Consider the following 13,819-nt stretch of genomic DNA (forward strand, 5'->3'; position numbering starts at 1 on the left):
TGTTCATTCGGTGCAAACATCTCATGGCCCTCAGAGACTGAATACAGGCTCTTGAGACTGAACTGGAGGAGCTAAGGGAGACAAGACTTCCAGGGACACAGTAGAGCAATCCCACTCCCAGTCTGACAACCTTTGTGCTGTTGGTGAGAATGAAAGTCTCAGGGAAGGAGAACAAAGCTGGAGCAGAGGGAAACGATCCTTCCAGATGATGTCATGATATCATCTCACACTGACGCTACCCCTCCAGGGGCGGGGACGCCAGTTACTAGAAAGAGACAGGTAATAGTAACGGGGGATTTGATTATTAGAAATATAGATAGTTGGGTTAGTGATGACTGGGAGAATGGCATGGTGAATTGCTTTCTGGGTGGGAAGGTTGCGAGCCTCAGAAAACATATAGACAGTCTTTTGTACAGCGCTGGGGAGGAGCAGGTGGTCATGGTAGATGTAGGAACCAATTACATAGAGAAAGGTAGGAGAGAGTTCCTGGAGGCCAAATTAGAGCTGATAGGTAAGAGATTAAAGTCCAGGACCTCCATTCTTTGTAGTATTCTTTGAAATGCTTCCAGTTCCATGTGCAGGGCCATTTAGCAAGCAGGGGTGCATGGTCTTAATGAGTGGATGAAACAACGGTGTTGGGAAAAGGGATTTAGATTTATTAGGAACTGAGGAACCTTTTGGTAAAAGAGGAGCCTGAACAGCAGTGATCTCCAACCTTTTTTACACACAAGATCACTTTCTGAATTTAAGTGCGACCCAGGATCTACCACGCCCTTTCCCTGAAGCCCCGCCCTACTCACTCCATCTTCCCCTCTCTCCGTCGCTCACTCTCCCACACCCTCACTCATTTTCACCGGGCTGGGGCGGGGGGGAGGTTGGGGTTCGTGAGGGGGTGAGGGCTCAGGGCTAGGGCCAAGGAGTTTGGAGTGTGGAAGGGGGCTCTAAGCTGAGCCTAGGCCAGGGGGTTGGGATGCAGGAGGGGATGAAAGGTGTAAGCTCTGGGAGGGAGTTTGGGTGCAGGAGGGGGCTCCGGGCTGGAGCAAAGTGTTGGGGTTTAGGAGGGGACATGGGGTGCTGCCTCCGGGAGGGGGCTCAGGGCTGGGTTGCAGGCTCCCACCGAGCAGCACTTATCTCGGGAGACTTCCAGTTGGTGGCTCAGTGGGGCTAAGGCAGGCTCCCTGCCGCTCCCAGAAGGGAAAACTTACATGAGGTTAAAAAGAGAGTTACTCACCTTTGTAACTGTTGTTCTTCGAGATGTGTTGCTCATATACATTCCAATTAGGTGTGCGCGTGCTGCGTGCACAATCATCGGAGAATTTTTACCCTAGCAACACCTGGTGGGTCAGCTGTGGAGTCCCCTGGGTAGCGCCTTCATGGCACTGGATATATACCCCAGCCGACCCAGCGCCCCCTCAGTTCCTTCTTGCCAGCTACTCCGACAGTGGGAAAGGAGGGTGGGTTTGGAATGGATATGAGCAACACATCTCGAAGAACAGTTACAAAGGTGAGTAACCGTCTTTTCTTCTTCGAGTGCTTGCTCATATTGATTCCAATTAGTTGACTCCCAAGCCTTACCTAGGCGGTGGGGTCGGAGTGAGACATCGCTGAGTGCAGAACCACTGAACCAAATGCGTCGTCGTCTCTGGACTGCTGAACTAATGCGTAGTGAGCTGCAAAAGGTATGTACAGATGACCAAACAGCAGCTCTACAGCTCTCTAATATCAGAACATGAGTCAGGAAAGCGGCCAACGAGGTTTGAGCACTCGTGGAGTGAGCTGTGAGGCGCGGAGTCGGGACACCGGCCAAGTCGTAACAAGCATGGGTACAAGACGTGATCCATGAGGAAACGCGTTGCGAGGAGACCGGTAGGCCTTTCATCCCGTCAGCCACTGCAACAAAGAGCTGAGTCATTTTCCTAAACGGCTTTGTACACTCGATATAGAATGCGAGGGCCCTACGAACCTCTAGAGAGTGCATGTGTTGATCCTGCCACGTGGCATAAAAGACTGGGAGGAAAACGTCCTGGTTAACATAAAAGGTAGATACCACCTTGGGAAGGAAGGCAAGGTGGGGGCGAAGCTGCACCTTGTCTTTGTGGAAAACTGTATACGGTGGTTCAGACGTGAGGGCTCTGATTTCAGATACGCGTCTCGCTGAAGTGATGGCTACAAGGAAGGCTGTCTTCCAAGATAGATAAAGGAGTGAACAGGTGGCCATCGGCTCAAAGAGGGGCCCCGTGAGTGTAGAAAGGACCAGGTTTAGGTCCCATGCTGGAACCGGTTGTCGTACTTGTGGATAGAGACGATCTAGACCCTTCAGAAATCTAACAACGATCGGGTTGGAGAAGACAGAGGAAGCACGTTCTCCTGGATGGAACACCAAGATGGCTGCCAGGTGCACCCTGATAGATGATGTCGCCAGGCCCTGCTGCTTCAGGGATAGGAGACTGTCTAGGATGAAAGGTATTGACGCCTGTAATGGAGGCGTGGCGCGCTGCCCGCACCAGCAGGAGAATCGCTTCCATTTGGCCAGGTACGTGGCCCGAGTGGAGGGTTTCCTACTGCCCAACAGAACTTGCTGCACCAATTGTGAGCAGAGTAACTCCGATCGAGTTAGCCATGCAGCATCTATGCTGTAAGGTGGAGGGATTGCAGGTCGGGATGACAGAGGTGACCATGGTCTTGTGATATCAGGTTCGGCCACAAGAGGAGTGTGATCGGAGGTGCTACCAATAGCTCCAGGAGTGTGGTATACCAGTGCTGTCTGGGCCATGCTGGAGCAACCAGAATCATGCGTGTCTCGTCCCTTCGTAACTTGAGAAAGACTTTGTGGACTAGTGGGAATGGAGGGAACGCACAGAATAGCTGGTCTTTCTACGGGAGTAGGAAAGCATCCGATAGGGATCCCGGAGAACATCCCTGGAGAGAACAGAATACCTGGCACTTCCGATTGTTGCGGGAGGTGAATAGGTTGACCTGGGGAAACCCTCATCTCAGGAAAATGAAGTGGATGACGTCTGGGCGAATGGACCACTCGTGAGGCCGGAAAGATCTGCTGAGGTGATCTGCCGCGTGTTTTGTACCTCCAGGAGAAACAACGCCACCAGATGTATTGAGTGGACTATGCAGAACTCCCACAGACGAACGGCCTCCTGGCATAGGGGGGACAACCAGGCTCCCCCTTGCTTGTTGATGTAGAACATGGCCGTGGTGTTGTCTGTGAGGACTGCCACACAACGGCCATGTAGGAAACCACGAAACGCCTAACACGTTAGGTGTACTGCCATCAGCTCTCGTACATTGATGTGCTGAGTTAGTTCGGATGCGGTCCGAAGGCCCTGCGTCTGGTGTTCCCCAAGGTAGGCGCCCCAGCCCAGAGATGATGCATCTGTGACAAGGTATAAGAAAGGTTGTGGGGTGTGAAATGGTACCCCTTTGCACACCGACATGTGGCTCAGCCACCAGCTGAGGGAGGTCAAGACCGATTCCGGAACCACTATGGTGAGGCTGTCCCGACCTGGACGATAGACCGTTGATACCCAGGCCTGAAGCGGGCGGAGCCAAAGTCTGGCGTACCTGGTTACGTAAGTGCACGACACCATGTGCCCCAGAAGGCCGAGGCAAGTCTTTATCGTGAAGTCGGGAAGTTTGGAGGCTGCAGATGATGTTTGCCATAGCCTGAAAATGAGTGTCTGGCAGGAGAACGTGGGCAAGTCTGGAGTCTAAGACTGCCCCGATAAACTATTCTCTGGGTTGGTTCCAGAGTTGACTTTTCACTGTTGAGCAGGATGCCCAGCTTGTGGAACATGCCTAGGATGAGCCGGACATGGGATCGCACTTCTTCCCTGATGTGGCCCTGAATGAGTCAGTTGTCTAGATACGGAAAGACCTGAATCCATTGTCGACGAAGGTAGGCTGCCACGATGGCCATACATTTGGTGAACACTCTTGGAGACGCGGACAGCCCGAAGGGCAGGACAGCAAATCGGTAGTGTTCATGATTTACCACAAAGCAAAGGAAACGCCTGTGCGGAGGGTAAATTGCTATGTGAAAGTACGTGTCCTTCATGTCGAGGGCGGCGTACCAGTCTCCAGGATCCAGGGAAGGGATAACGGTCCCCGATGAGACCATGCCGAACTTCAATTTTACCATGAATTTGTTGAGTCTGCGCAGATCTAATATGGATCGAAGCCCTCCTTTTGCCTTGGGGATTAGGAAGTAGTGTGAGTAGAACCCCCTGCCCCTTAGTTCTGATGGAACCTCCTCAATCGCTCCCATGGACAGGAGCGTGAAGACCTCCTGTATAAGGAGTTGCTTGTGAGAGGGGTCCCTGAAGAGGGACAGGGAGGAAGAAAATTGGAGAGAATATCCCCTTTCCACCGTGCGAAGAACCCATCGGTCTGAAGTTATAAGGGACCGAGCATGATGGAAATGGGAGAGACGATCTTGAAATGGAGGGAAAAGATCCTGGATGATGACTGGTCCTTGAGCGCATCTTCAAAAATTTTGCCTAGGCCCCGACAATGGTTTAGGCTTTCTGCCACCTCGTCCACATCTTCTGTAAAAGTCCCGCCTTGGACGGACCGGGGGGGGGGGGGGTTAGAATCTTTGAGGCTGTGGTTTAAAGGGCTTGCGCTGGGTACCTGGGACATGCATCCCCAAGGAGCCCATGATGGTTCTGGAGTCTTTTTGGCTCTAGAGTTCATTTTATCCGAGAACAGGCCCTGCCCATCAAATGGTAGATCCTGCAGGGTCTGCTGCAGTTCTGGCAGTAAGCCAGATACCTGAAGCCAGGAGATGCGTCGCATAGCTATGCCCGACGTCAAGGTCCTAGCCGCAGAGTCAGCTACATCAAGGGAGGCCTGCAAGGAGGTCCTAGCCACCTTTTTGCCCTCTTCCACTAAAGCCCCAAACTCATCCCTGGACTCTCACGGAATCAACTCCTTAAATTTTCCCATGGAATTCCACGAGTTATAATCATAATGGCTCAAGAGCACTTGTTGGTTTGTGACTCTGAGCTGAAGGCCCCCCACTGAGTAAATTTTGTGTCCAAACAAATTGAAACGCTTGGCGACTTTAGATTTGGGCGCTGCAGCCTGTTGACCATGCCGTTCCCTTGCGTTCACTGAGGATGCCACCAGTGAACACGGCCGAGGGTGAGTATATAGGTAGTCATACTCTTTGTTCCTTCTAAAGTATTTTCTCTCTACTCCTCTGGCCGTAGGTGGGATAGAGGCAGGAGTCTGCCATATTGTCTTGGCGTTGGCTTGTATGGTGCGGATGATGAGCAATGCTACCCAGGATGGGGCGTCAGCTGAAAGGATGTCCACCACCGAGTCCTCCAACTCCACTATCTCCTCCGCTTGGAGATCCATATTACATGCCACCCTACGTAAAAGGTCTTGGTGAGCACATAGGTCTATCGGAAGGGGACCTGAGGTCGTTGTCCCCGCCACCGCCTCATCTGGAGAAGATGAGGAAGATGCTACAGGGGCTAATGGATTCTGTGGCAGGTCCAGTTGCGAGGGGTCCTGATGCCCTTGATCCGCTGTGTCAGGGTCTGGGGCCTGCATTGGGGTGGGTGCAGGTGCTCCATACCCCCCCGGAGGGGGATGACTGATGGTGGCCTCCGGTACTTGGGGCTCTGAATGGGCTGAGCAGGAGGCTGTGGGTGGAACCCCTTGGGCTTGGTGGTACGCCCACGGGGTCCAGAAGGACCACTGTGCAGGCTCCTGGCTAGGGTCTTGGGTTTCGTCCTGCCATTGACCCAGGTTACCCTCTGCTTGGCCTGGTGCGAGATAGGCTAAGTGGGACACGTCATCCGACTGAGGAGCGTGAAGCGGAGCGCGAGGGCCAGGGCGGTGCAGGGCGTGCCTGTGTCGACTCTGGTGGAAATGGTGCCGGGCCACAGGACAGCGGTGCCGGCACGATGCCGGAGAGTGGTACCAGGATCTAGAACAGTGCCGATGGTCATACCGATACCGGGATCCAGGTCTGGATCACGATGAAGACAGCCTGCGGGAGCGGTGCCGGGAGCAGCTTCTTAAATGGGATCGGCACTCTGACTGGTGCTGGGTGTGGCGTCGGGAGTCCGAATGGTACCGAGGTCCAGAGCAGTGCCATGAGGCGGAACGGTGCCGTGATAGAGAGTGGCGCCGGGACTGCGAGCAGCATGGGGACCTGCTCCAAAATTGGGAGCAGTGCCGAGTGTCCACGGTCGGAGATGGTGGATGTATTAGGGCTGGCTTGCCCCTAGACTGCACCACACAGGTGGGATGCAGTGCCGTAGCCTGAGCCGGTGCCGGTTCTGTAAGGGCAATGAGGTCCCTCGCTGTTGCAAACGTCTCTGGCGTCGATGGAAGTCGGGACTCAACCACGGCGTGGGTCGGGGAGCCAGTACACGCCGGAGTCAATGGCTTTTCCCTCAGTGCCGGAGTCAACCGTGCCGGTATCAGCCCCTGTACCCTCGGTTGCTCCAGTGCCAGACGCGAGCCCGAGGTTGGCAAAAGGGGTGCCGACACCTGTTGTTGGGAGGTAGCCCCCTCTGGCTTGCAAGGTCTCTTCTGTCCTGGGGACAGGGAACGGCGCCGAGGTACTTGCGCTGGATGCGGCGCCGGCAAGGACCGGTGCCGTGGGTCTCTATCCGAGTCTCCCCGCGGTGCAGTACTCGAAGTCGCCACCGGACCACTGCGCACCAAGGCACTCGGTGCCGGAACTTGGCATGCTGAAGGGGGATCCGGGCTGAGGGCCGCCTCCATAAGGAGCTGCTTGAGTCTACAGTCCCACTCCTTTTTGGTTGGAGGCCTGAAAGCCTTACAGATCTTACACTTTTCGGCCTCGTGAGACTCCTGGAGGCACTTTAAACAAGAGTTGTGGGGGTCTCCCGTTGGCATAGGCTTCGAACAGACTGAGCACGGCTTAAACCCCGGAGCCTTGGGCATGAGCCCGGGCGGCACGCAGGAAGGAAGGGAGAGGGACCCCTTCCGGTCCGCTAACTTTACTTACAAAAACTAATTCTACAATTATCAAACTATTGTACTACACTAACTATATAACTATAAGAACTAGAATAGTTATCTAAACCAGGAAGTAAAAACTAGGGAGAGTGGAGGACAGCAATGCCGCGCTCCACAGGTCCAACGGGCGGTAAGAAGGAACTGAGGGGACGCTGGGTCGGCTGGGGTATATATCCAGTGCCATGAAGGTGCCACTCCAGGGGGCTCCATAGCTGACCCACCGGGTGTTGCTAGACTAAAAATTCTCCGACGATCGTGCACGCAGCGCGCGCACACATAATTGGAATCAATATGAGCAAGCACTCGAAGAACTCTTATTACGCTGTCAATGCCAGCATTTTAAGATAAGACTGAAAGACATTCTCCACCTATCCTTATTGGGAAAGGATATGTGGGGAAAATGAAAGCAACCATAGACTGCATACCACATCTGTAACCTAGGCCCTCCCTCTCAGACCACAGGAAGAAACTACTATGGTATTTATTTTGCCCATCACCTTGTTATGGAGAGGGAAAACTGGAAAAAAGGAAAAAAAAAAAAAAAAAAATCGCATCATGGACTCTCTAAGGTAACTGTGTCACCTGCACATCCTTAAAAGCAGCTGCAAAAAGTCGGTCATATGAGAACAGTACCAAACTGTCTAATGTGGAGGGATGTCCTCCATCTAGACATCAGGTTCTGGATACTACAGAAAGACGACTTCACTCCCCTGATAAGATTATACTGTGACACAGACCATCTGTGATATGTTCAGCCTCAAAAGAAAGATTTCTCTGCTCCTAGGAGAAGAGGGGACTAGAATTCTACCTCAAACATCCCAGAGGCCTCACATTAGTTCAGAAAATCAAGGCAAACAATTAAAGAGTAGCTGTTCAGCACCAGTTTCCATCCTAGGAGTCTCCAAACAGCAGCAGCACTTTCTTTACAAACCTGTGTTCTAACAGTATGCATTCTTTTCTTTCAAGACGACCACTGCCCCTCAACCATTCTGTAACTCAAACAAGCCCTCTTAAGCAGGGAGACTAATATCTGCAGTCCACCCTGCACAAGTTGGTTTTCTAGAAAGAGAGATTTGATATTATCCCCAGTTGAAACATTAGCCACAGTCTCTGGAGAAAATATGAAATATTCATATTTCAGTCAAAGATTTCAAGGCACTTTGCAAAGGTGAGTGTTGTTATCCTCATGTCAAAGATGGTATGAACTAAAGCACAGAGAAGTTAAGTTACTTATCTAGGGTTACAATGTGCCAGTGGCTGTACTGGGCCTAAAGCCAGATCTCCTGACAGCTACTCATGTTCTAAACACTAGACAACACTGCCTCCCAAGCATTAGTTACAAAATAGTCTCACAAGATCCCCATTTTACAAACTGGAAAACTGACACAGACGAACACCCAGATTTTTAAAGGAATTTAGGCATTGCAGCACTGAGCATTGCCACACCTAACTGATTTAGGAGCTTAAGTCTCATTTTCAAAAGTGCTAGAGGCACTAATTAGGCTAAGTGCCTAAATCACTTTGAAAATGAAACAGGCATTGCAATGCTGAGCACCATTAAGCTTAAACACCATTGAAAATGTGGGCCGAAGTAGCATAAGCAAGGTTACATAATAAATTAGTGCAAAAACAAGGACTAGAACCTACAAGATTCCTCAGACCCTATGAAACTACTGGAATTGACAGTTTGACTCCTGAGAACAAGAAAAGCAGGTAGGCTCACTGGTGGCAGGTTGAGCAGCCTGTAAGAACTGTCTTTTTTTTTTCCTGTTTTTCCACCTTTTCAGCTACGGTATGCTAATTTTACTCCAACTTTCTTTGTCCAAAAGGAACAGGAAAGGGTTACTGTGACTATTCTGTGACAAGGCAGAGCAAAATTAGATAATTTAGGAGAGACAGATGGGACTTAGAGCGCCAAACTATCTTTAATGAAACAGCTACTGCTTAATCTCAGTACGACATCATGAATCCCACCCCCATATTCCAGACTGAATAAGAGTGGTATACATTTTTAATTAAAAAATTAGAAGTTAAGGTCTAGAAGGGGACAGTATTTTAGGGGGAAATAGGCAATCACATGACATCTAGAATCTTTTAAAAAGGCAAAGGAGTGCTGACTCTAGGCTTTTCAATACTTTTAAGGACGAATCCCCAAACCCTTGACCTTTTTCTTCAACATAGGCAAGAAATGGATAAGAGATATTTGAGTAAACATCAATGTAATACAACTTATACATTTAATGTATTTTCTACATGAGAAAATAGGATAAGAAAAAATGTATTTGCTTTCCAATTTTGACAAAGTCAAAGCACCACAATTTGGGGTAAATGAAAAAAGCAAACAAAAATATTTCTGGCTTATGTGGAAGCCTTATCAAAGCAAAACTATTTTGAAACATGTACAATATGGAAACTAAACAATTTGTTGTTGAATTAAGCCTTTTATCAGCAAAGGCAAAATATAAATTAGAATAGTCTAATAGTTCTTACCTGGCAAAGAAGAATTTATACAACCCCAAACTTCTCCCTGAAAAATAAAATGCAATTAAACACAAGTCTTTATTTATGATAGATTAAAAGCTTTTAAATATAATAGATGATTTAACACCGATACAAAATAGTGTCAATACCTCTGTAAAATAATTGATCTCATGGAAGACCTCTGCCTCCTTCTCAAAAAACACAAAAATCAGAGACAAATATCATCTGGTGTTCACTGTCAAGAAAAGGATGATGTGACCCAAAAGGACTCCTCTCTCTAGCGTATTTTAATTAAAAGTGGGGTTTGGGGGGGGGGATTGTTTTTTTGCAGGTGCAAAACATACTTTAGACAATGGCAAAAACTGAAAGCTATGGGCATTTCTACATCCTGGAAGATACAAGTGTGTGCATGTAGTAGACAACTCTATCAAACAGTTACTGTAAGTAACTACCCCTTCTTCTTCAAGGTACCCTCTGCATATTTCCAGCTGTGGAAATATAGCAAGCAGTACTACCATTTGGAAAAAGTGGGCTGAAAGTGTCATAGTGCTAAAAGATTCAGAATTCAGACCAAGATGATGTATCATAGGGGTTACAATTGTACATCATGTTATTTGTTTTACCTCTTTCCTTTAAAAATAAAATAAAATAAAAAGGAATTACATGTAAAGAGTAACATTAAAAGGAAGATATTTAAGCTGCAAAGTCAAGTAGTTGAAAGTTAGGAATTGTTAGACTTATGGCTGCCCAGGCTGGTTTTGGTTTGTTTGGGGGGGTTTTGGTGGGTGAGGAAGAGAAGGATAGTAGCATTAAAAGTGCAGACTGAAACATAACATATATCCTCAACTCAAGATGGTTTCTAAAACTTTCCCAAAAATTACTATTACTTTATCCTTTAAGCTCTCACCCTTAATCCTTTCCATTTATGTTACAAGAATCTATTTTGTACTGGATACGTATATTTGTCTTTTATACCGTCCAAGACCCATCTGTTCAAGGTGATCTTTTGCCACTTGCTGTAAAAATGGTATAATGATGATGGGCGATCACTCGTTACTGAGTATGATCATCTTCCATGGGAGTTACGGGTCCTCAGGTGGCTAATAAGGCCAATCCTTGAACCACACGTTCTATTGCAATGAGGGCAGATGTTTCAGTCATGAGTGCAGCTGCTGAGATGCTCGACCCACCTCAATCCTCGAGCAAAACAACTGAATCACACCCCCACCGCCTGTGTGTCGGTCTGCAACTAGGAACTTCTGGATTTCACTGTCCTGTTCCCATCGCAACTCGCCAATCACCACCGGACTTTTGACTGGTGCAATATTATTTTTCCCAAAAACTGGAAAATGCCTGTGCAGGACTTCTTTTAAAGTGGGGAGACTGGTGCACAACAGTCACCACACTATTCTTGGCAGATAGAAAACTTGAAACCAATGGCATGGGCACCATGACGATTGGAGATCATCTATTTGCTGCAGCCTTCATCCATCTTCACAGCCGTTGTAACATTACACAACAGTTTCACCTCCATTGTGCAGTTATCCTCCATCTGCTCTGCTGTTAGGAACTTCTTGGATCACACTTTGTCTGGAACCTCGCCCTTGACTGTTCTGCCATGGGTAGCCCTAACGGAGTACATGACTCCAGGCAGCATCACTCTCGGGGTCATTGAGACACGCAAGCCTCTCCACCACTACAAGATGGTGATCCATGGAGAGAAAAAAAATGGTATAAACAGTCTCCAAATATTAGGGGAACAGAATTCAAGGACGGTTTGCTGCTCTCAAACTTCATGTCAGACCTGAGGATTAGCTGAAGGTAAAGTGGTAGTGGAGGATGAATTCTTTTCTCTCTTCTTGGATTTACAGGGATGTCTTTTATATTGCTGCTGAGAAGCAAAGGACTGTTGTTGCTGCTGATAGCATTGCCTGCCTCTGTTAACATACAAAGATGAAGAATAATTTGGATAATATTGTGTTTAGATATCAAAGGCAGGCACAGGAATTATTCTATTGAAAGGTGCAAGAGACCCAGAGATTCATCAGTTAATCTTGTGTCTCATTTTCTCTAATATTGCATCCATTTTACAACTAAAACGTCCATCAATTTCAAATAGAAGGTCTTCAATCTTCAGCTTTGTTTCGTGAGGAAGAGAGGAGCAGCATATCACTGCAGCTATTGATCTTGAATATGCACCAGAGACAAAGGTCTCACACAGCACATGCCTAGCAACGTTCTGGCCCTCCTTAATAAGGGCATAAGTCAGTCTTCAGCAGTCATCAGGAAGATTCTTGGTAAAGATTGAAATCTTGTCCCACAGGTGAAACTGGTACCTCGCCATGACAGCTAGGTAGTTAGCTACCCTCAGGTTTAAAGAAGATGAAGATATTTTCTCCCTGAATCAATCTATTTTCCCTCCCCCCCCCCATCTCTGTCACTGGGAGGAGAATATAAAGATTCCATTTTTGATCGCTACATCACTACAGCCACCAAAGGAGAATTAGGGGAAAGATGTACATGGAAACAAGAAAACCCCTCTTTCAGGATCTGATACCTTACCTGCTTTTTTAGCATTTGGTTGGCAGAAGAAACAGAGAAACTTTGTAGAGGTATTCCCCAGGATGTCAGAAAGAGGAGGAGTTTCCTCCAGTGAAACAGAAGGTAATTTTGAGGTAGAAAACTTCTGCTGACTAACTCTTTGAATTGAATAGCATCCTCAGACGGTGAGGGAGCTGAGGCTACACCACCATTTTCAACTAGAGAGGAGTTGCCTGTAGGTTCTTGGTCCTGATGCAAAATACGGATTTGTGAAGATGCATTATCTGTCTTGGCATATGTCTTGGATCAGTGTAGGGACTAACTCTTGGTACTGGATTCATTGGCATAGGATCTGAGTGTCTTGGATCTGTGGAAACATCCCTGCTTTAATGTGGAACCGAGACTGTAGCTCTCAAAGGAGTCTGATACGGAAACCTTGGAGTTGAGTGGTATGGACAGAGCACCCAGGGAGGCACTTGCCACTCCTGTCAATTTGTCTAGTCCAATACAGTCATAGTTAGGGGATACATGTATTTATCCAAAAGAATGGCACGGAGGTTGAGGGTCCAAACAAACAGTTGGATCCAACTCTTCCTCTGAATGCGATCCAAGCCCAGATCAGACAATGAAATAATTGGGGATATCACTGAGGTAGATAAAGTTTCCATACCTACCCACTAGTGGATCTTGAAACAACAGATCTTTAACATCTCACATATCCAAGACTGAATATTGCTCATCTTGCATTTTGGACCTCAGCACAGTTTCACTAAGATGGTTATGGCTGCCTGTGGTCGGAGAGAAAACTAAGCTAAAACTTTAAGTGGAGACTGAAGTATTGTGGTTAAGCTGCATAGTATTTCAGAAGGTCAAAAAATTGAAAGCTATGGAAATTTCCACATACTGTGTACTACAAGCTCAATGGCTCAGATTTGGAGTCCTCTGAACAGGGTTTCTTTAAACAAAACATGGTTATATTACAGTTCACTAAATGGGACAAGTACGTACATAATCTAAAAAGAGCCTTAAATTATTTCATTAGCATTAGCACAAAGTCACTGCATTTAGTGCTTTTTAAGCAAGCATTAGAAAAAAAAAAATCGACCATTTCTATAATACATCATATCAACTCAGTATTATGGCACCGAAGGAAGATTCCATAGAAGCAGAGGTGTAGATGCTAGCAGGTCAAGGTGCTGGACTAAACAATGAAGAGATAAAAAATTTAAGTGCCTACAAGTGAAGGAATGCTGAACATGTGCCTCTCAAAAGAGTTGTAAAAGTACTACTCATCAGCAGTGAAACAATAGCCAATCCTGGCAGGAAAAACTCCTTGTGATATTTCCTTTTTAATACAGTACTTACATAGGTATATAAAAAGCACTTATCACCTTGCTAACATAGTCAATATCAATTCCCTCTACTGGCCCCCCTCCTCCTCCATCAGCCTCCCTCTCCAAATCAAAGCAGATTAGAAGCCAGCAAAAGGAGATACTGCTGCCATTAGGGGAAAAAGCTGGCTTCTGGCACTGCTACTAGTCACCAGAGGACTGATGAAAGGTACTTCCCTTTCTTTCCCTAAAAGATAACTGAGTTCATCGTGATTACTGCACTGTTTGTGACTTCTGCATTGAACCCAATTCTCTAAATTATTCCAAGTGGCCTCGCAATCTGCCAGTGTCTGCAATCCACATTCTCGAATGAGTTGCCAGAATGCCTCCTCTACCCCACCATCTGAGAGATTTGGAGAGTAAATTTCATATATTCATGTTCCAACTAG

At 47.5% G+C, this 13,819-nt stretch overlaps 1 protein-coding gene across 1 annotated transcript in view; it reads right to left on the reverse strand.

Annotated features, from left to right (window-relative positions):
* Positions 1–13,819, reverse strand: part of RECK (reversion inducing cysteine rich protein with kazal motifs) — a 134,582-nt gene that overhangs the window by 99,959 nt on the left and 20,804 nt on the right. The window contains exon 4 of the mRNA XM_054018966.1: positions 9,508–9,544. Within this exon, the coding sequence (XP_053874941.1) occupies positions 9,508–9,544 (37 nt within the window). The remainder of the gene's footprint in view (positions 1–9,507; positions 9,545–13,819) is intronic.

The sequence above is a fragment of the Malaclemys terrapin genome, chromosome 2 (assembly GCF_027887155.1).
Source record: "Malaclemys terrapin pileata isolate rMalTer1 chromosome 2, rMalTer1.hap1, whole genome shotgun sequence".
Classification (NCBI taxonomy): Eukaryota; Metazoa; Chordata; order Testudines; family Emydidae; genus Malaclemys; species Malaclemys terrapin.